Source organism: Clinocottus analis, unplaced genomic scaffold (assembly GCF_023055335.1).
Source record: "Clinocottus analis isolate CAN_PGR_092001 unplaced genomic scaffold, fCliAna1.0.p SCAF_1, whole genome shotgun sequence".
NCBI classification, from domain to species: Eukaryota; Metazoa; Chordata; class Actinopteri; order Perciformes; family Cottidae; genus Clinocottus; species Clinocottus analis.
Window position 1 is genome coordinate 25,459,782 of NW_027175820.1, and position 23,440 is coordinate 25,483,221.

Below are 23,440 nucleotides of genomic sequence, written 5' to 3' on the forward strand. Positions count from 1 at the left end.
TAATATTTAAACTCACCTTTCCTGTCTTTGTCCTTCTTCTCTCAGGTATTTCTTTCGGGGCGGGAACATTGAACATCCGGGAGATAAACTCTACAACACATCAGTGGAGGTTCTGCCATTCGACGTGAGTCTTTGAACCAGTAACTTAACTCAGAGGCTTCGTATGTATGTTCTCAATATGAGATCCAGGCCCAGTGTGTCGTCTCTGAGAAGTGAAAGCAGTGTGAAGCATTGTCTTCCTCCTCTGTGGTCGACTGTGAGACGAATGCTGAGTGAGGATGAAGCTCTCAGCAGGACAGGAGGAGATCTACTGGGAGGAAGAGGAGCTCCTGCTGGGATAAACCTTAGCGGAGGACAGAAGGATGATGAAAAGAGATGGAAAATATGAATTTCCCATGTTACAATTCATTCATCCAACAATCCATCAATCCATCTATCAATTGATCCATGTATCCACTCATCCATTCATCCATCTATCTTCCATTATCCATTCATCCACCCATTCATCCCTCCATTCACCCATAAACCATTATTCATCATGCCCTCCATCCATTTATCCATCCGTCCAATCATAATCCATTCATCCATAATCCAGTATTCATCCATACATCATCCCACCCCTCCATTCTTCCATCCATCCATCAGTTCATCCGTCCATAAATGTGTTATACTGTTTTCACATTTTTCAAGATACTTGAAAGCCAAAATTAAACAAATGATTCATAATTTATTGTCCCTCTTCATAAAGTATAATTCATAGTGACGTGATTATGAGGTTGTGTTTCTGTGTTTTTTTCCCAGAATATTCAGGCGGAGAAAGAGGCCTTGACGGAGGGGAGAGAGAAAACACCAAAGTACCATCGGACAGAAGACGGATTCATAAGAATAGGTCAGTTAACGAGACACATGAAGCATAGGCTTCTATACAACCAAAAGAGTTGCCCCCTGGTGGTCAGGAGAAAGACTGCAGCTTTAACACATGAAGCATAGACTTCTATACAACCAGAGGAGTCACGGATGTAAACTGCCAATCTTGACTCGTCATACGACCAAATTCTAGATTTCTTTTCTGTTCCCTGAATAAAATAAATAAATAAATATGACGTACAGTCATGTGACGGATAATAACTCGGTTTAGAAGACAGTTGGAGACGACTCATAATGAGCGTAGCGGCCCGTGTGCTAACGGGAGGAAAGTTATTCAGGACAACATTCCTCTCCTTTGTTTTCCTGCAGCAATGAGGGCGAACAGGAAACACACACAACACACACACACACACACAACACACATTGTGAAGGGTTTTGTGGGACATTTACAAGTTTGGGCGATGACGTAAAGTTCACCGTTTTGGGGAGAAAATACTTGATTTCCTGACATTAAAAACAGAAGCACTAGAAGAGCTTTTAGCAGAATCCTCACCCAGAGGTACCTATTGTACTTTCTACTGTACTACATCTCAGATGTACCTATTGTACTTTCTACTGTACTACATCTTAGATGTACATATTGTACTTTTTACTGTACTACATCTCAGAGGTAAATATTGTACTTTTACTGTACTACATCCCGGAGAGAGCCAACATACACATCAAGGCATCAGGAATATTAATCTAGAAAGATCAGATGTAAGAGTGAAAGATTTTACTGATCCATCAATACTTCCTATGACTACATAATACATACATACTTTTACTTCAGTGAATACTTTTTTAACAGTTGCATATATGAAAGAATAAATTAAGGATATTTAGTCAATTTTACACAAACGTCCGTTTGGACTCAAATGAACTGATCAGAACTTGGAGGTCAAAGGTCACTATGACCTCACAAAACACACATTTACGTCCATAAATCAAGGATTTAGATGCTTATGACATGATGAATATTGAGATATAATATAACATATTGCTGTATTGATGTAAATTTTCTTACAAATCTCCCTTTCAGAGGAAATAATCCCGTTTTGATGTGGATTTGGGGGTCAGGCGTGTGAATATATTTCGGTTTTAAACAAAATGTTGAACAAATGAAGCGTTTTCAGACCTTTTCGGTCCAAAGTATTTGAATCCACCTGGAGAAAGTCAGGAGCAGGGGAAGCAAAAGATGTGAAGGGAAGGAGAGAGAGCAGGCGGGCGGGCACGTTTTAATCTGACATCATAAATTACCAGCAGCTCTTTATCTCCGCTCATCAATTTTTCAGACGAGTCGGCGGATCGATCCGTCCGACTCTCCTTCTTCGCTCTATTAATTTCAGCGTCCTGCCTTCAGACGTCCGGCACAGAAACAGCTCAGATCACATTATTCCATCCCTTAAATTCCCTTTAACAGAAGTCTAGATTCAGAGGCTTTAATCTGGATTTTATTCATGGCCACAGGAGGTTTTTTAAGGCCTTTCTGCAGGTTTTACAGGGTTATTAATGGATTAATGATAGACATGAAGCCCATTAAACTGCGCCTGATCAATTACTCAGTTTGATATTCTTTTAATTGGCTGCAGCAGAGGCCTTGAAATTGGTTCACAGGTTCATTCTCTCACTGGGGATGACTTCTCCTTTGGAGGCTAAATCAGGGGCAAATTTGTACATATTTTGACAAATATTTTGTTAATTTTTCATTTGCACACACTTGATATGTACTATGAAGTCCCATTTTATCTCAGTGCCTCTCTGGAAGTCGTAACAGACAACGCTCCTACTCAAAAAAACGTAAAACAAAATGTTGTATTAGACATTTATTTACATTAATCGACAATTATATTCATATATTTCATCTTTTGTACCTTTGGTAAACCAATCTCCATCACCAAAACAGTTCGACCAAATGAGTAAAGAATTTCAAAAATCAAGCTTACGTTTTTCGTCTTTATGACCATATTATCACTTTACACTTGTGCCTGAGGACAATGGTGCCTCGTTATATGGAGAGCTGAGATTGTTCTGTAATTTTTGATGTAACACATGGGGATGTAACTCATGTGGAAGTACCTTTAAAAGATGAATTTAAGAACCATGTAAAATCCAAACACTGACCTCAGACCCCAGCGGGTTTTAACATCTGTGTTTTATTCTCGTCGTCTCCGTTTCTCAGAAAAGCTCTCCGGCGGTTGTATACATGTCTCTGGATATTGAATGAAAGCCATAATACCCACAATAACACCAGATAATGCCCCTGAAATAAACAATAACACACACACGCACACACTGTTCCAGACGCTGCTCTTTGTTGGGATTACGGTCACACACTCGTACCTGGAAGCATCGCTGACGGCACCATAATCCCAGTCAGTAAATCCTCAAAGGGATTACAGCTGTGAGGAGGTGCAGTTACACCGAACCTCCACTGAGCTGCAGGAAGACTGATGAAGAATAATTAATGTGAGATAACACATCAGCTAATGGATCAATGTTAATGGATCCCAATGACCAATAATAATCATGTTAATCTGCTTATGAAAACCCTTTAATTACTGACTTCTATCAACAAAAGAATACATAAACAACCCACCATTATAACCAACACATTGTGACATTGTTACATTATTACTAATACATTCACATTGTAACCAACACATTAACAATATTAACCTTGTTACATTGTTACTAAAATATAAAACATTGTTCATAATATAACAAACACATTAACATTGTTAACAATAGTACTAGCAGATAAAACACTGTTAACATTTTTTACCACTACATTACTATTATTTACATTAGTGTTATTGCATTCACTTTAATACAATTTTTACTATCAATGTTATTATTTATACAATAAAATTATTCATCTTAATAATAAATAAACAAGTAATAACATATTTACTAATATATTCACATTATTACATCTAGAACCAGCAAATATTTAAATTATATTATTGGTTCACTTAACTTGTATAATTTATAAGCAAACATTACTTAATTTAAGTAATGTAAGTAAAACTGAAGATAGAAGTAGTCGGGCAGAAGTAGAAAAGTGGCATGAAAACAAAATAGTACCTCAAAGATGTACTTAAGTACTACACTTGCCACTTTAATATCCTGGGAGAAACTGTGTGCTGTGGTCACAATGCATTCTGGGAAACAGACCTCCTGAAAGTGAAGAAAGCTCCACAGACTCCGGTCCATCAGCTTCATTGATCTCACATTGATCTTCACATCTCTTCCAGGAACCTTCAAGAACGGGATCGCGGAGGGCGAGGTGGACCCCACCTTCGGGCCCCTGGAGGCCATGCGCCTCACGGTGTTGACGGACTCGCCGGTCTGGGTGATCCTCAGCGAGGTGAGACCTTCAAACCAGATTAAAACCAGTGTGACCCACAACAACTTGTGTTATTCATGAATTGCTTCTTAAGAAGACGTTCATCTAATGTGTGTTACTGGACCTTGTATGAAAAAAGAAAGGTCCTTGAGGAACATGATTCTCGATTCCTTTGGTTCCGTTTCATGGGTTCCTGTAGATGTTGTTTAGAAGTTCAATTTCATTGAGGATTAAAAGAGATTTTGAAGTTAAAGGGGTTCTAAGCAGGAGATTAAAAGGTCTAACAGTGTACCAGAAGGGTTTTGGAGGTTCACAAGGTGGTTTCAGAGGTTCTGCAGGGCGATTCAGAGGGTTCTTGGGTTCTTGAACGGGTCTTGGATGCAGTTCCAAGCATCCTGGAGAGACTTTGATGTGTTTCAGTGATGCCGTGGTTCAAGAGGTCCTTAAAGAAGTGACCAGTCATCTGTGTATGCGACAAAAGTGCTTGATAGGCCTCCGACGTGCCTTGATTACACCTGAGTGCTGGAGGACGCTGTCGGGGTTCTTGGCGGTCTTTCTTAGTGTTTCATGGAGCTATGGTCCCCAAGGAGCTCAAACGGGGACCGTTTTAATCAGGTACCCAGCACCCTCAGGTCCTGCTTACTTTGGCGGTCAAAGGATGTTCCAACTTCCATGTCGAAAGTGTTCAGTTTGGTGGGGTAGCCGAGGTGCCTTCAGGGTGTTCCAGATATTCCAGAAGTTCAGTAGTTGATAAAGGGTTGTTCATGGTGAGGGTGCTGGTGTCCTTGAGAAGGTTCCAGGGACTTCAAAGAAGGCTTTCACGTCTCCAAGACCAGGCTGGAGGGCTTGTTAGGAATGCCATTTTAGGAATGTGTAAGAGGATTTCAAGGAGTTTTTTTAGGAGGGGGGGTGCAAGAATTTTTGAAGAGGTTCCCGCGGTGCCAGGCATCCTTGAAAGTCAGAGGGTGTTATGGAAGATTCTCGGTGTGCTTGAGGCGGTCTCCTGATGGAAGAGCTTCACGAAATGTTTCCGATGTTAAAGAGACGTCTTCCACGTATCCTTCGGTGGCCCTTGATGAGCTGTGAAGGGGTCCTTGAAGAACATCCGATGTTATTTTCGTCTTTGTAGACATTTTCTCAAATAATTACAGCCGAGTGAACGACCTCTAAACGTCTGGTTCCTCTGCACATTCACAGCAGCCCGACAACGTAATCCTTTAAAACCCTTAAAAGGTTCAAATCAACTAGAGAGTGTAATTGTCAAATAAATTGTCCTTTCTGCTTTTGATTGAAGCTAAACGGACCCTCAAAGTAGCGTCGGTGTGAACGCATTAGTTCCGCTGCACCAAAGAACGGGCCTGACCCCTGACCTTTGACCTTTCTGTCTCCGTGTGTCCCTTTAAAGAACGCATTAGTCTGAGAGGCTTTTTAAGTGATGTAACAGAGCATGTGAACCTCAGATTAATACAAATTTAATGTCAACCATCGCAGAGTAAATACAGTTTTATCCTCCAATATTCATATGAAACATGTGATCAGGACATCGTGGATGTTTCGCTCGTCTTTGATCTCGGATCATGTGACTTATAAACAACCAATCAGTGTTTAGACCAGCAGGAAGGGAGCTAGTAACGTTAACTGAAAACTAGCGAAAGTTCACTTCAGCTACATGATGATGCGTTCAGGCTCTGCTCAGTGAAAATGAGTACTGTCTGAACGTAAATGATAACGTCCTCATGATGCGTTCAGGTGTAATCTTTTGAAATGTAGTGTTGGTGATGAACTAGAATGAATCCTGATGTTTTCGAGTGAATATAAAATAGATAGTAGAGATGAACTCATTTTTTTACACATTACCGCTGATGATGAACATAAAAATAATATATTAAAAAAATATATAAATTACTATAAAGAATAACATTTTGAATGTTTGATGATTTACTGACTTCAGTAGACCAGCTGTTATAATCATATCTGTATCAGTAATAATTAATATTGCTGTGTTCAGAGATCTAAAAGAAATATTTTATGATTTGCACCATGAGTTTTATGATCCATTGCACCTCTACTTTTATGCTTATTGAATATAAATATATATACACACATATATATGTCCTTTCTTACTGGTTTCTCTGGTCTCCCCTGACTCAGATCTTCATAAAGAAAGCAGAGTGAAGCCCCGCCCCCTCGCTCCAGCCCTGCTCTCCAGATTCACACCGGCGGTGCCACAGCGCCGCCGTCTGGCCGGACCTCGCCGCTGCAGGGCTGCTGCGCGTGGATCAGAGACTGGGATGAAAAAAACATAAACAACCCCAACAACAACAACAACAGGGATCACACAGACTCCCGGGTTGCGCTCCCATGATGCTGTTAGTGAAGAATCTGTATTTGTGTACATACAGGAAGGTAGATGTTGAAAACACTGGGAACTCTAAACCTGCTGCTTCAAAAACCCACAGACTCAAAGGCCTCTTTCTTATCTGCAGACGGTCGGTTGGTCCGGACCTTTCTACCAAACCCCCCATGAACGGTTGGTCCGGACCTTTCTACCAAACCCCAAATGAATGGTTGTTCAGGGTCCGGACCTTTCTACCAAACCCCCCATGAACGGTTGGTCCGGACCTTTCTACCAAACCCCCCATGAACGGTTGGTCCGGACCTTTCTACTAAACCCCAAATGAATGGTTGTTCAGGGTCCGGACCTTACTACCAAACCCCCCATGAACGGTTGGTCCAGACCTTACTACCAAACCCCCAATGAACGGTTGGTTCGGACCTCTCTACCAAACCCCGGTTGGTCCGGACCTTTCTACCATCCCCCACCCCCCACTTGGATGTTGGTCCGGACCTTTCTACCGAACCCCCAATGAACGGTTGGTTCGGACCCCTCTACCAAACTCCGGTTGGTCCGGACTTCTCTACCACCCCCCACCCCTCACTTGGATGTTGGTCCGGACCTTTCTACCGAACCCCGGTTGGTCCGGACTTCTGTACCACCCCCCACATCCACCCCACCCCCACTTGGACGTTGGTTCGGACCTCTCTACGCCTTCCCTCACCCCTACCCCCCTCACTTGGACGTTGGTTCGGACCGTTCCACCGCCCCCGTAACCGTGTACGTGCATATACGCATAGAGATGTCCAGATGTGCCACACTTCCATATGAATACCCCTCAGTGTGTGTCGATGTGTGTGTAGCTGCTGCTCGGGGGTTCAGAGGTTTGCCTTAACGAGGACGAAGAGCAGAAATGAGCCCCGGACAAAGTATACCCAGAATCCTTTGCCGCGACCTCGGCCTTCTCAGATCTGTGTGGCTTGAAAACTACTGACGACGACGACGCCGGCGGCTGGTGTTTTACTTTTTTAATTAAAGAAGTCTTTTAAAGTTGATTTAGTTTTAGGTTAACTGAGGCCTTTTCACAGTACTCTGATGTACTTCACTGTACTTTATTGCACTTCACAGTACTCTGTTCTACATCACAGTGCTTTGATGTACGTCACAGTACTTTGATGTACATCACAGTGCTAGAATAATGTACTTTCTCAGTACTTTACAGCACTGTTATGTACTCTGCAGTACTCTAACATATTTACCAATACTTTAATGTACTTTATTGTACTTTATGGCACTCGGATGTACTCTACTGTACTCCAATGTACTTTACATTAAAATACTGTAGAATACATTACAGTGCTATTATGTACTACAGCACTCGAACATACTTTACAGTACTTTAATGTACTTTACAGTACTCTGCAGTACTCTATGGTGCTTAACAGTACTCTAAGATACTTTACAGTTCTCTTAAAGTACTCCACAGTACTCTATTTTCCTCTTGTACTTTACTGCACCAGAGTCTCTTTTCTTCCTTTCATCCAGTTTCGTCCCGTTGACTCTTCAGGTTTACTTTTATTTCTCCGTAAAGACGTCTTTTGTCTCTTTGTGTTCCCTCAGATTATTATTTTTATTCTTAGTCTGTTCCCTCCTTTCCGGTTGTCGGTTCCTTCAAATGATGTAAATGTTTCCATCAAATACTAAACAAGTCCACGCGTGCTTCAGAAAGTTGATCAACGAGGTTTCAGATCCTGAATAAAATCAAACCGAACAACGGTTTTTATGGGACTTTTCCTGTTTTTAGAAACAGAACAAAGACAATAAAGTCACCTTCACGTGAACAAACCCATTCAGTTCTGTTAAGGATGAATTATTGTTACAGAAAACATTTCTTCCAGCTCATCCATGAGATCAAAACTTCAGATGAAAGCGTCTTCAAGCTTCAGGAAACATCCCGAGTCGTCTTTTCTTTGTAGATGCACTGGAATGCATTGCTATAACCTTGTGTTTGTCTTTTGTATCCTTTAGATAAAAGTCTATTTAAATGATCTCCAACTTCTATCCAATCTGTGACTTGTAATAAAGACAGAAATTTAAATGATTTATTTCTGCTTGTTTGTTATGAAAGGCTCTCTGATGTCCCGGCTTTGTCATTTTATTTTTTGGGGGGATTTCTGTGAATGTCATCAGGTTTCATCAAAGAGAAAATGATGAAATCTCAACATCACTGCGACGAAAAAAGACGATTAACTGCAGAAGAACAAGGAGAACAAGAAGAACAAGAACAAGAAGAATAACTTGTGAGGTTATGAATGACTCAATTTGATCTAGAAATAAACAACCCAGTGAGGTGACAGGAAGTGAGAACGACCACTGATGAATGCGGTCTTCACAATAAAAGTCACAGTGACAAATCTTTATATTTCAAATAAACTATTCCTAAAATTTTACCCTTCAGAAAGTCCTTTTTTGTAATCAAACGTAATATAAATGCCTGACGAGACTTGTAAACAGAAATGTAAAAAGCTTATATATATATATATATATATATATATATATATATATATATATATATAAAGATTATATATATATATATATATATATATGTATATATATTAAGATTATTTATTTTTTATTTGTAATTTTTCTAATTTGTATAAATTATATATTTGTAGTTATATATATATACATATATTAATATATATATATATATATATATATATATATATATATATATTTACTTGTTTTATTTTATTTATATATGAGATTGAAGAGGTTCAAGCTGTGACAGTGAGGAAAGGGTGATAAGGTCATAGGTCACATGGGTGAAGGTCACATGACTCCCACATGCTCTGCACTGAGCTGCTTTTGGGGGGTGGGGGTTGGGGTAAGACATTTTTTGTGTGGATTTGCTCATGAAAATGAGACGTTCAGATGGATTCCAGTCGTATGTGCTGAGCTGGTTGCAGGCTGGCTTAGCTTAGCATAAAGACTGGAAACAGGTGGCAACAGCTAACATAGCTCTCGTAAAATACACAAAGAAAACATGTGTGTTTTTAGGGGGGGTTTGGAACTGTTGTAACGGTGATGATGTGCAGTAAAATGGGGGAGCGGGGGTGTAGCACATATAAACTATCACTTTTACATTAATTTCAGTATTATATGTATATATTTATCGTGTTCAAAACGGATGACATCTTCACCCTAATTTTAAACAATATTATGATTTGTTTTATACGGTATATAAACTTAAATTTTAGTGCAAAAAGGAGCTGATTCTTCACGACAAAATAAAGAAGATTCTGGTATTTTCCTCAGAGAAATCTGTCAGTTCCTTTTCGTCGGTCTCGCTCTGACCAATCAGCGAGCACTTCCCCTGACAGCTCGACCAATCAACGCTGTCCACGAGGTTCAGCTCCAGGAGGGGGGGTGGGCTCTGTCATCTGCAACCAAGATTCCCCCCCGCCCTTTTGACCAATCAGCTGTTGACAGTTGACAGGAAACGTTAAACGTTCCACCACGCCGACCAATCAGCGGCGCCAGGGGGAGGCGGCTTGCGCTCTCTACTATCCCATGTGACGCTCCTCAGTCGTTCCCAGGCGGTCACAACCGACGAGGTGAGTAAAGAGGCCGATAAACGGCGTTTTTTCCCGGGGAACACGGCCACAGAGCCGCGGTTTTATGAGACACGTCGGTTCATTTCTACTCTCCGTACGCTAGAGTTTAAAATGACGTCCGTTTTGTATCCGTTAGAATCGGATATTTGCGCCTCCAGCGCGCCGTTAGCACGAGCAGCTAACTGGAGCTAATTAACTACAGGTGGACCCAGCTAGCCTGTTAGCATCCTGCGTGGGCCTTTTTATTAACCTTTAAACCCTTCAAACACTCAAACGGGAAACATTCAGTCGTGCATTTAACTCAAACGAGCCACACTGTTCAACAAACGTGATTAAAAATGTGTAAATAATGTTATAAAATACGTAAAAATGTTAAACGTGAGGCTGCAGTTTGTGGTAACCAGGTTTTTTAAATGTCATGAAGCTGCTTTTTTTTATTGATTATTGGTTAATTATTCACTTCTAAAAAACGGAGGAAACGTTTGATCCACAATTTAAAGATTTTTTAAACTGATTGTTTAAGCAACAAATTGATGCACAAGACATCTAGAATTTAAAATATATATAATTTAATAGTGTTTTATTGTAAACAAATTGAAACAAACTAGTACAATGTTTTTTTTAATTTAATAAAATGTTCCAACTCAAAAGCTAATAAAAGACATTAATGATGTTGCACTTGTTAACTTAAGTAGTTATTAGTGGTTAATTGAGAAATAACATCTGACAGCAGAGCTGTTTTTTTTTTTTTTTTTTTTACATCATACCCTAATTTAACTAATTAGTTTATCTTTTTGTTCTGATCAATGCCTGCCATTTTAAACGAATCAATCTTGTACTTGTTTCTCTGGTTGAAGTACATTTTGTCCTCCTGAACTTGTAAAAAGTATTTTTAAAACGAGCCTTGGGCGTCCCAGAAGTCTTCATTCACATTGACGCGATGCAGAACACAGAACCTGTCTGAATGCATTCTGGGATGTTGGCAGCGACTCAAGGGTCTGAAATAAGAAAAGAAAAGACAACAACAATGGCGTTGGGTTCAAACCTCCCATTCGAGGAGCTGGAAGCGGTAATTAACGCTCCATTGACTAATTTATTTATTTTTTTCCTTCCCCTACAATGGTGATATTCTCACAGAACCTTTTGGTTGAAGGTTCCGCCCCTTCCTGTATTGACAGTCAGAACCCGGTTCTTGTGGATTCGTGACATCGTCAGGTCCGGTCTCTGCTGGTCTCAGGGCGGTTACCGGGCAAATACTAAACCTGCTCCAAGTATGAAAAAAATATTTGAGCTTGCATGCCAAGAAAATGTGCTTATTAAATAAATATATTTTGATAAGATATAAACGAATAAACTTCCTTCACGACTTTGATACTCCAAATAAATCTACAAATTTATGGATATGGAAAAACTTTATGGGTTTCAGGAAGTCTAACGGTATTCTGCGTTTAACAAAAGCCGAGAATATTTCTACATTTTGCGAGAGAAAAAATATCGACGAGGCGTTAAATCCATCTTAAGTAAATTATTTGTTTTAAATAAATCGGCCTTGTAAACATCTTAATTTGTCCGTCATGAAACTGTTTGTTTCATTTACGTAATAACAGATTTAATAATTGTTTGTTACATTTATTTTAATGTATTTTTTTTTTTAATTAAATCTTAATATTTCAAATAATCTAGTCCCACAATTTTACAGTTCAGACCTAAAATGTGTATGTGTATATATATATATATATATATATATATATATATATATATATATATATATATATATATATATATATATACACATATATATATATATATATATATATACACATATATATATATATATATATATATATATATATATATATATATATATATATATATATATATATACACATATATATATATATATATATATATATATATATATACACATATATATATATATATATATATATATATATATACACATATATATATATATATATATATATATATACACATATATATATATATATATTATTGTATAAATATTTATATTATTATATATATTTTAAAACAATATTTGTTTATTTTTGCACTCAGAAAGTGGAATTAAAGGCATCATCCGTGTTTTTCCAGCTCATCGGGTGTTTCAGGTGTGAGGGCAGATGAGTCACGCTGGCGGTTGAGGCTCCGTCACTCATTCTGTGTTTTTATTTCCTGCTCTGTGACCTACAGGCTCCTCTGCCGCCGCCTGTTTAAATAGTAACCTGTCTGTTATGATAACTGCAGTCGTCCTCCAAAAAGAGCACCGTTTCTTCCCATCGAACCCAGCTGGGAACCAGTTCTGTTATCAGACGTTGCATCTGAGCAGCAGCAGATGTCCTGAAGGCTCAACGGATTCTTAATATCAGATTAACTGACTAACTGTAAATCCAGACCTTCAGTCTGAGTGGAGAACTTCCACTTGGGCTGGTTTCTCTCCGCCGGTCGAGTATCTGCTGCTACCGGCCGGCTGGAGAGCTTCTAAAAGGTTATTAACGCAATATAATGTTGCAAAAATGACATTTATATGTATATAAAACTCAATCCCACAAACAATAACTCAGCCTGAGCACCAAATGTGGATTCATCCGCTGCTGAAAGTAGTCCTCAACCACTTAACCCAGCTGCTGGGAAATACTCACAACCTAAAATAATATTTTACTTCATACATTTTTATAACTAAAGCGCAGTAAAATGTATAATACATATGTAATAATAACAACTTTAAAAATAAACTGTCTACTGAAGCAGTTTATTAATATAACTGGGAAACTGCATGTGGAAAGATTACATTTATTTATGTCAAAATTAAATAATTATATTTATAAATGTCAAGAAAGAAAGATTACATTTATTTATGTCAAGATTAAATAATTATATTTATAAATGTCAAGAGAGAAAGATTACATTTATTTATGTTCGATCAACAGCTAATGTCTTAATAAAAGTAGAAATCGATTATTTCATTAACAAATATGTAAAATTGACAAACACATTGACATTTTGTCATAAAATGGTTAATCAATGTATTGATTCAGCTCTTTAATTATTCACAATTTGTAAAAAGGAAAAAAAAGTATAATTACTCTTTCCTCAAACGCCTCGTGGGCGTCGTCCAGACGGCTTTAATGCTAAGCTAACAGCTAGTTTCTGTTAGCTGGGTATGCTAATCCTGCTGCTAATCAGATTATCTCACACACTCTGAGATCTACAGGATTATCGTCTTCTCCTAATCGAGGTGATATTCATCTGTTTTCATGACGCATCTTTTATTTAATAGATTTAAAATAATGTGTAATTATTATTTTCAGGTGATGACAAAAAAAGGATCAGTGACGTGCAGAATAAATAGATTTTTGCTATTTTTAAGACTAATTCGGTAAAAAAATATGTCTAATAAAGCCGATTTAACTGTATCTTAAAGTGAAAAATACTTTAACTATTTTAGGACATTTTGAAACTATAAATGTAAACGCAAACCGTTATAATAATATGAGTGATTGATGTAATAATAAATAACAGGTTATTATAACATAAGTGGTTGATTTCATAATCTCCTTCCTGAGGAAACAATCATTATGATAATGTTCTCTTGTGACTGGATTAATGTTTAAAGGAGTTGTTTATGTTGAGACGGTGGAAAATAAACGGCTCGGTGAAGAAAACGAAGCTTTTAGTCGTCACAGTTCTGTAAATGTTCAATGGAGGCGTCTGTTATTTACATGTAAACACACCGTGTGTGTGTGTGTGTGTGTGTGTGTGTGTGTGTGTGTGTGTGGTAATCCCATTAAGGCTGCGAGTCTCGTGGGTGCTGGCCCGTCACCTGGACGATGGATGGTGTCCAGGGCGACACACTGTGTGTGTGTGTGTGTGTGTGTGTGTGTGTGTGTGTGTGTGTTAATGATGGAAGAATGAGTTTGTAATGAAGTTTATTTATAGAAACGTCTGTAGAGCTTTAAAAATGCAGCCGGGACTTGAACTGTTGTGGAACATAGGACGGCAAAAACAAACAGATGTGCTCACCTCTTCCTCTCCCCCTCCCCCTCCTCTCCCTCCCTCCCCAGACAATGGATCAGAAGTTCGGGTTGTTAGTCCTCCTGGCAGCGGGCCTCCTGTGCCTCAGTTTGTCCCCCGTCTCGCGGGCGGAGGACGGCATGGACGACGCTCTGGGCGACTACGTGGACGTGGAGGACGAGCTGGACCTGAGTCTCCCCGGAGGAGAGGAAGAGGAGGAGGAGGAGCTGGAGGGAGACCTGCAGGACGAAGCTCCAGCTGCCCCGAAAACACCCCCAGTGCCGAAGGTGGGACTGGTAACCGGCGTAGTAGCAGCAGTAGTACCGTAGTAGTAGTACTGATGTAGTAGTAGCACCAACGTAGTAGTTGTACCGACTTAGTGGTAATAGTAGTTCTGACGGCGTGAAACTGACGTAGTCGTAGTACTACCGACATTGTTGCTGCAGCAGCAGTAGTAGTGATGTCATCAAAAGATAGAAAGTCACTTCTGTTGATGCTTTTAATTCATTTTTACCTTTTTCTCACTACATTTATTATATAATTAATATTTCTCACTTGTTTCATGTTTTTTATCTTAAAATAGTTTTCATTATAATATTTTGTGTTTTTTTTTCAGAATTCTGTGTATTTTGTATTGTTTTAAATGTACTTTTGAACTATTTTTGATGATTACTTTTTTGTACTCCATCTATTCTCCTAATATCTTGTTATAAAAACCCTCGTGTTGAGGTCATTTAAAGTTGAAATACCCTCCATAAAAATAATCTTTTCTCTTCTTCGCTTCTCTCCAGGTGACCTACAAGGCTCCAGAGCCGATGGGGGAACATTTCATCGCCGAGTCTTTTGACCGCGGGACCCTGGACGGGTAAACGCACGTTTATGTCTCTGTTTCTGTAAACATAAGAACTGCTGTGTGTGTGTGTGTGTGTGTGTACTAAACTCACCTGTGTGTTTCAGATGGGTTCTGTCCAGCGCCAAGAAGGAGGACGCCGACGAAGACATCGCCAAGTACGATGGTGAGTACACAAATACCATTTATGTCCCTCAAAGAAAGTACATGCAGGAAGGGAGGAAGTATTCAGATACCTTACTTCAGTCAAAGTACTAATACCACACTGTAAAAATACTGTTAAAAGGTTCCAATACCACACTGTATAACTACTCTTTTACAGTAAAACTACTAATGCCACACAGTATTTATACTCTGTTGCAGTTTAAGTACTACAAACACACTGTAGTTATACTCTGTTGCAGTTTAAGTACTAACTCCAATGTACATGATGATGATGATGATGATGTCGTTGTTACAGGTAAATGGTCGGTGGAGGAGATGAAGGACAGCAAGCTGCCCGGTGACAACGGTCTGGTTTTGAAGTCTCGGGCCAAACATCACGCCATCTCCGCTCAGCTGCTGCGACCTTTCACCTTTGACACCAAGCCCCTGATCGTCCAGTAAGAACGCGCTCTCGCCTCCGCTCGGGTTTTTTTTCTCTCCGGCTTCATTCACCTGCCGGGCTTCTTCATCGTCTTCATCACTCTTCCTCTCTCTGCGTTCCCCCCGTTCAGGTACGAGGTGAACTTCCAGTCCGGTATCGACTGCGGCGGCGCCTACGTGAAGCTGCTGTCTCAGACCACCGACCTGAACCTGGTGAGTTTGAGTCATTAAAGCAGTTTTTGTTGTTTTTTTTGTGCCGAAATCACATGAAAAAGACATGTTTCTGACGAAATATCACTTCTTTAAGCTTATTTTAACCATTTGGAGTGTCAAAAGGATGGACATGTGATTATGATGATGATGGGGTTTTTTTTACAGCTTCTGGGGGTAGTTTTGGTGATTTTTGTTTGAAAACGACTTGCTTTGCCATCGGTGGGTTTTGGGGTTTTATAGAAACGTCTTGTACCTCAGCTGATGACTTTTTAAATTAATGGAAATATTTCCATTTACTGTTTCATGCTTTTTAATATTGTCACTGAGTAAAAAAGAGACTTTAGTTCTGAGCGTTGTCCTCTTTGTGCGTCTCCAGGACCAGTTTGGGGATAAAACTCCGTACACCATCATGTTCGGACCCGACAAATGTGGAGAAGAATACAAACTCCACTTCATCTTCAGACACAAAAACCCCAAGACCGGAGAGTACGAAGAGAAACACGCCAAGAAACCCGACTCCGACCTGAGGACGTACTACACCGACAAGAAGACTCACCTGTACACACTGGGTAAGATACTACCGTATACACAGTACAACAGTGTGAGATGAACGTGAATGAGCGTCCAGGTGTGTGACTCCGCACCTCTTTGTCGCCCCCCAGTGTTGAACCCTGACAACACCTTTGAGGTGCTGGTGGACCAGACGGTGGTGAACAGCGGCAGCCTGCTGACGGACATGACGCCCGCCGTGAACCCGGCCGCCGAGATCGAGGACCCCGACGACCAGAAGCCAGAGGACTGGGACGAGAGGCCCAAGATCCAGGACCCCGCCGCCGCCAAGCCCGAAGACTGGTCAGTACACGTGCTTTATTGTATAGGAGACTGGTCAGTGCTTTATTATATAGGAGACTGGTCAGTGCTTTATTATATAGGAGACTGGTCAGTGCTTTATTATATAGGAGACTGGTCAGTGCTTAATTATATAGGAGACTGGTCAGTGCTTAATTATATAGGAGACTGGTCAGTGCTTAATTATATAGGAGACTGGTCGGTATACATGCTTTATTATATAGGAGACTGGTCAGTGCTTTATTGTATAGGAAACTGGTCAGTGCTTTGTTGTATAGGAGACTGGTCAGTGCTTTGTTATATAGGAGACTGGTCAGTGCTTTGTTATATAGGAGACTGGTCAGTCCTTCATAATATAGGAGACTGGTTAGTATATGTGCTTTGTTATATAGGAGACTGGTCAGTGCTTTGTTATATAGGAGACTGGTCAGTGCTTTGTTATATAGGAGACTGGTCAGTCCTTCATAATATAGGAGACTGGTCAGTCCTTCATAATATAGGAGACTGGTTAGTATATGTGCTTCATAATATAGAAGACTGGTCCGTATACGTGCTTTATTATATAGAAGACTGGTCCGTATACGTGCTTTACGATATAGGAGATTGGTCAGTATAAGTGCTTTGTAATATAGAAGACTGACAGTGCTTTATAATATAAGTCAGTAAACGTGTTTCATAATCTAGAAGACTTGAAAACAGGATATTTTGTTTAAAATGGTTACAACATGTTACATTATTGAAAGCAGGCTGAGACCTGAGATTATCTGATACATTGCTGTAGTAATCTGTGTACAATCTGCTGGTTGTGTGTATGCGGTTATTCATACTTATGTGTGTGTCATCTGCAGGGACGAGGATGCTCCAGCTCAGATTCCAGATGAAGATGCAGTGAAACCAGACGGCTGGCTGGACGAGGAGCCCGAGTACATCGGAGACCCCGAAGCCGTCAAGCCTGAAGACTGGTGAGGAGTCCTGACACGGCGACCTCTGATTGGTTTTATTTTATTATTTTTTAAATTGTAAACTCACCCGTCTGTCTGTCTGCTTCCTGCCCGTCAGGGACGAGGACATGGACGGCGAGTGGGAGGCCCCTCAGGTGCCCAACGCCGCCTGCGAGACCGCCCCCGGTTGCGGCGTCTGGAAACGGCCCATGATCGACAACCCCAACCACAAGGGCAAGTGGAAGCCGCCCATGATCGACAACCCCAACTACCAGGTGAGTTCTGTCGCCTCCACGTCGAAGGAACGTCCGGCGCGCGGGTGCGTTCGTCCCGACCGATTTCTTTGATTAACGGCGTTCGTCTCGTGTTCCTCCAGGGCGTCTGGAAGCCGAGGAAGATCGCCAACCCGGCGTTCTTCGAGGACCTGCAGCCGTTCAGGATGACGACGTTCAGCGCCATCGGGCTGGAGCTCTGGTCCATGACCGCCGACATCTTCTTCGACAACTTCTTCATCACCGACGACCGCAGCACCGCCGAGCGCTGGGCCGCCGACGGCTGGGGCCTGAAGAAGGCCGCCGAGGGCGCCGCCGATGTGAGTGGACCGGAGTTAAACTCATTTTTTCGGGTTGAATATCACAATTTAACTATTATAAACTAATATAAAATATAACAGTGAAAGTCCTTCCTTCCCGCTGCTGTCAGGCTGCATAACAAGCTGATCTAAAGTAACACTTTAATGCCTTTTGGCCACTTTAATAATATATATAATACATTTAAATACTGTTTTTACTCGGTCTGTATATTTAATATCTCTATTGTAATCTTCTTTACTGTTTTATTACTATTTTACAGTTTATTTGTGTTGATTATTTTACTTGCCATGTGTCTTTGTGTGCACTGACTGCGGGACTAATAAAGGATTACTTTATTTTACGAGCAGCACTGAACGAAGAAAAATAAATTAAAGTTAGAAGAACAGAAGTAAAGTTAATTTAATATAATTAAGAAAAATGTTACCAAAAGGAAAAATATATAAAATGGAATCTTGTCAAAAAACAAATGAGGAGAAAGATTAAAGTTATATATTTTCATCTGCTTCTAGTCAGCTACACAACATTACACAAACATTGCGTCACCGTGTTTGTTTCCCGTGTTGATGTTTTTGTTGTTTGTGTCTTTGCAGCCCGGTTTGGCGACTCAGATGTTGAGCGCCGCAGAGGAGCGCCCGTGGCTCTGGGTCGTCTACGTGCTCACCGTGGCTCTGCCGCTCGTCCTCATCATCGTCTTCTGCTGCACCGGCAAGGTAACACACACACACACAGACACACACACACACACACGGGCGGTTAGCTGGGTGGAGGAATCTTTATAGCTCGAGGGGAGAAAAGCAGAGACGAGCTGACTTAAAGTTCAGAAATGCCAAGTTTACCTGGATTTGTTGTCCGAGCCGTCCTGCGGCCTGATGTCTGTCTGCGTGTGTTTGTTTGTGTGTGTGTATGTGTGTGTGTGTGACTTTCACAGAGGTCGTCGGGGTCAGGTCAGGGTCAGTTGAGTCTCACCAGCTTACAGGAAGAGTTTAACGAAATCGGACCCAAGAACCGACCCGCCTCCTCAGGCCTGGTGACTGCCGATAGCGTAGCTGCTCGTGTGTGTTTGTGCTGCGGTGGTGTGTTTGTTTGTGCTGCGGTGATGTGTGTGTGTGTGTGTGTGTAGTGTAGACATCCGTGTACTTGAGTTGATATTTGAGATACTGCGGATTTTCCTTTTTATAATTGCGATTGCTTTACATGTTTGTGTTTTTCACATATTTTACTGATATTTTTCAGGTATTTTCGTACTTATTTCTGGCGTTTAAAAAAGTAACGCATAATATTCTGATACTATTCGGATGCCGATGGATTTAATTATCTGATGCCTCAAATTAACACATTTCTGATTGATTTCTGCATTTTTTTGCTGCTTAAAACACAAAATATAAACGTTCCCTGGTTCAGTTTTTAGTATTAAACTGATGAAAATATACAGAAGCGGTGAAACCTCTGGTTCATGTTCGAGGTGAAGAAGACGCACTCCAAAGCGTTTGAGAGGTCGAACTGAAGAGTTTTCATGTTTTTGATCCGCAGAAGAAGAGCCCCGAGACGCCGGCTGCCGAGTACAAGAAGACCGACGAAGCTCAGCCCGACGTGAAGGAGGAGGAAGAGGAAGACGAGGAGGAGGAGGAAGAAGAGGAGGAGAAGGCGGCTGAGGAGGCAGAGAAGAGCAGTCCAGGTAGCTGCAACGTCTCTGAGCTCAGCTGTCTGTCGCCGTCGGTCCGACTGATTTAACATCTTCTTTTTAATTTGTATCTTTCAGCTGCAGAAGAGAACGACGGAGAGGAAAGTCCAGCAGAAAACGAGGAAGAGGAGGCAGACAAGGAGGCGACGGGTGACGAGGTGAGGAGACTCACATCCTCGTAACGGGGCTGACATGGTCAAATTGTTTGATTTTTAAACTGAAAAATGGTTATTTCCAGGCCTTGAAAAGGTCCTTGAAGAAGTCAAAAAGTGTAGTAAAAGTCATGTAAATGTGTTATATTCATGTGTTCATGACGTTAATTCATGCCGAGTTTGAAATAATGAATCTGCTTTTAAAAGAAAGAGGCTCAAAATATCAGCAGCATACATACAGGCATCTATATAAATGTTTATTCTTTTAATCAAACTATTGTCTCATTTGAGTCATTTAAGGTTTACTGTATGCTTTGAATCCTCATTGTTAGTCTAAATACTACATTTCACACAATGTTTGCTCATGGACATTGGGTTAAAAGTCATTGAAATTGGGTTAAGTCATGTTTATGAACCCTCCAATAACTGCATCTTGCCTGCAACCGTTTTGGACTCCATGTTTTTATTTTTTTCTGGATGAACGAATTTAACCGTAAAACTGTTTCCCGCTCAACAGAAGACCTCCGCAGACGACGAAATCCTGCGGAGATCTCCCAGGAACAGGAAGGTCAGAAAGGACTGATATCTCTGAACCCACAGCCCTGACCTCAACACCCCCCCGCCCTCTAAAGTATGTCCCCCTTCCTCTCCTCTTCCTCCTCCTCCTCTATTCGCCTGCTCCGAGGCGACGAAGCCTGAATGGAACCCCGTGGAAGCAGCGACGCCGACGGGAAAACTAATCGAGACCTCCACCACATGGACGCCTGCTCATGATGATGATGATACCAGTATGAACAGGACTGAGCCAGTGTGATTTTTAAAAAGATTTTTTTTTTGTTTGTTTACGAAAGATTTAATTGAGAATAACTAAAACTTCCTGCATCATTCCACCTGAGCAGACTCGAGCGCTCGGGATCGGCGCGTCCCGCCTACGCTCGCCCGCAGAGCGCCGTCCTACCAACTGAAGTAGCTCTCGCACACACACACTCGCTAGGAGTCTCCTGGATATTTGGCCTTCAAACACTAACTAAAGTCTTTGCCAGTTAGCTTTAACAACCAGCAACTTAGCTTCCACCTGCTAACGGCTAACAGCTGACTTATTCGCCTTCTGGGAGACGATCAGGGACGAACCCGCAAAGTGTTGCTAATTAGCTTCGAGAAACAACTCGGTGGCAATCTGGATACTCGTGCTACTATTATAATATATTATCCCACGATCTGATTAGCGTTAACAACGGGCCGCTAACACGCCCACGAATAGTGTAAATTACTTACCAACAACCGAGCTAATTAGCCCGCCGAGCCGCTAATTCACCTACTAATATTTGGCTCGTTAGCCGTCCTAGATTTATCTAATTAGCTAGTGATTAGCCACTGTGCTAATATTTAAAAATGGCCACTGAAAACCTTTTGCTTTTTTTTTTTTTGCTTTTTTTTTCCATGTCTCATTTTCTAGTCATTTAGTTTAGTTGTGTTTTTGTTGTAAAGCTGTTAGCTCCACACACAGCGCTCATGTTTCCTCCGTATTTCTACTGTGTTGTGATGTCCTGAGGGCGGAGGGGAGGGCGGAGGGGTCAGAGGTCAGAATTGGTGTAGATTTTGTTTCATTTTTCCAAACCAACACGGCAACAGAGCCTCTCATCCAAATAACATCTTCTTAGCCTGGATCCTCTAGGGTCTAGATCCTCTTTGGGCTAGATCCTCTTTGGGCTAGATCCTCTTGGGTCTAGATCTTCCTGGGTCTGGAGCCTCCGAAATTAAAACCAGAGCTAAAATCTTACAAGATTTTTAACATGGCGCTCGTTTTGTTTTCATCTTGCGATGACCGTCGGAGAGAGAAAAATAGAACTAGTTACCGTAGTTTGGGACAACCTCTTGACCTTTGACCTCTTGATCTTTCCCCTCTTCTCAGCGCCGCCGTCAGGACACAACTTTTGTCTCCGCTTAGTGTGATCACTCGGAAAAAAACGAGAAATAATCATCAATTTTGTAAAGATTCTGAATTATGTGTTCTCTTTTTTTTATTTTATTTTCTATTCATCATGAAATCCTTTTTTTTTTTTTTTTTTTTGGAGGATTATTTATAATGCATAAGAAGAAGCTACAAACTATAAACTTCCCACCCGACTTTTACTTCTGTGACCGAGCGATAAATCATCAGTGTACAGCTCTGAGATCTTTAAAGATGGAGAGAGGAGAGAAAGAAAAGAAGAAATATTCTGAAATGAAAGCTGGATTTGTGATTCTTTGAAGGTGTTTGATAAAAGAGAAGTAACTCCATGAGTCCGGTCTCGTTCCCTTGTGGTGTCTTTCTTTGTGTCGTATGTGTTCTGTGGATGTTGATTCGGGGTTCACTGATTGGCTGACTTGGCAGGGTGGTGGGCGGGGTCTCCGGCTGTTGCTGAGGTCAGATTTTAGGGGCTTTGAGGTGGACTTGGATGTCGTCGTCCCCCCGCTTCCATAACCTTTAACCTCCCTACTCTATTTTTTTAGGGTAAACAAGATCGTTACATATTTTGGCTGCTTCTCTCGTCTTCGCTGTTTTTTTTTCCTTTTCCCGAAAGCGTCAGATTACGACTTTTCTACGACGTCCGTGTTTCAGCCGTTACTCGTCATCTCGTGTTCTGGGATTATTTTTTTGTGTCTGGCTGAAGCTGCTTAGCTGAAACCCGACTGTAGACTGAACACTGTATCTTGCTGGTGAAACTTTACATGACTCTAACTCTGTACCTTTTTTTTTTTGTGTGTTTTGTTTTTTGTTGACATTGTGTTTTGAACTAAAATCTTTAAATGGTTGGTCCTGCAGCCTGTTTCCGATGTACACGCACTATGTAGAGAAGGCGGACCGGGGCCGACCCGCCAAAGGTCCAACTTTGAATAGAAATACTGTGACGATGGAGCCGAGATGTGAGTGAGTGTGTGTGTGTGAGTGTGTGTGGACATGCAGTCAGTTTGTTTTGATGAATAAAAAGGCCAAAAGGAAACTGAACGAGAGGCTAAACGGGTGTTTTGAATTATTAATGTGACTTTGATTTGTTTATCAGATATGAAATATGAAGCAGCTCTCTAAATTATGATTACAGCATCTTGAATATTACACTTTGAAGGTGTCATGTTGCAACTCCTTATTTAAACGTACTACACCGTTAAGATATGAGATGGAACTTTATTGATTATTGGGTTAAATACAGTCGAGTAAAAGTACAAAATGGTGACGTAGATAAATGTAAAAAATATGCAATGGAAAAAGTAAAATGCAAAGATTAAATAGAGTAAAATTGAAGCGGGCCCTTGGACAAATGTGTGAGGATTTTTTTTATTTTATTCCTGCATGTTT

At 40.8% G+C, this 23,440-nt stretch overlaps 2 protein-coding genes across 2 annotated transcripts in view; both read left to right on the forward strand.

Annotated features, from left to right (window-relative positions):
* Positions 1-7,034, forward strand: part of mgat4b (alpha-1,3-mannosyl-glycoprotein 4-beta-N-acetylglucosaminyltransferase B) — a 58,450-nt gene extending 51,416 nt beyond the window's left edge. Inside the window, exons 12-15 of the mRNA XM_068572293.1 lie at positions 46-124; positions 802-889; positions 4,164-4,276; positions 6,407-7,034. Of these exons, the coding sequence (XP_068428394.1) occupies positions 46-124; positions 802-889; positions 4,164-4,276; positions 6,407-6,430 (304 nt within the window). The 3' untranslated portion in view covers positions 6,431-7,034. The remainder of the gene's footprint in view (positions 1-45; positions 125-801; positions 890-4,163; positions 4,277-6,406) is intronic.
* Positions 7,035-10,155: 3,121 nt separating this feature from the next.
* On the forward strand, positions 10,156-23,104 carry canx (calnexin). The gene is made up of 15 exons (XM_068572303.1): positions 10,156-10,207; positions 14,290-14,526; positions 15,031-15,104; positions 15,197-15,255; positions 15,550-15,691; positions 15,806-15,887; positions 16,264-16,456; positions 16,550-16,739; positions 17,585-17,698; positions 17,796-17,952; positions 18,054-18,269; positions 18,861-18,980; positions 19,801-19,945; positions 20,030-20,109; positions 20,621-23,104. The coding sequence occupies exons 2-15, from the start codon at positions 14,293-14,295 to the stop codon at positions 20,684-20,686; spliced, it is 1,872 nt and encodes a 623-aa protein (XP_068428404.1). The 5' UTR covers positions 10,156-10,207; positions 14,290-14,292; the 3' UTR covers positions 20,687-23,104.
* Positions 23,105-23,440: the final 336 nt, after the last annotated feature.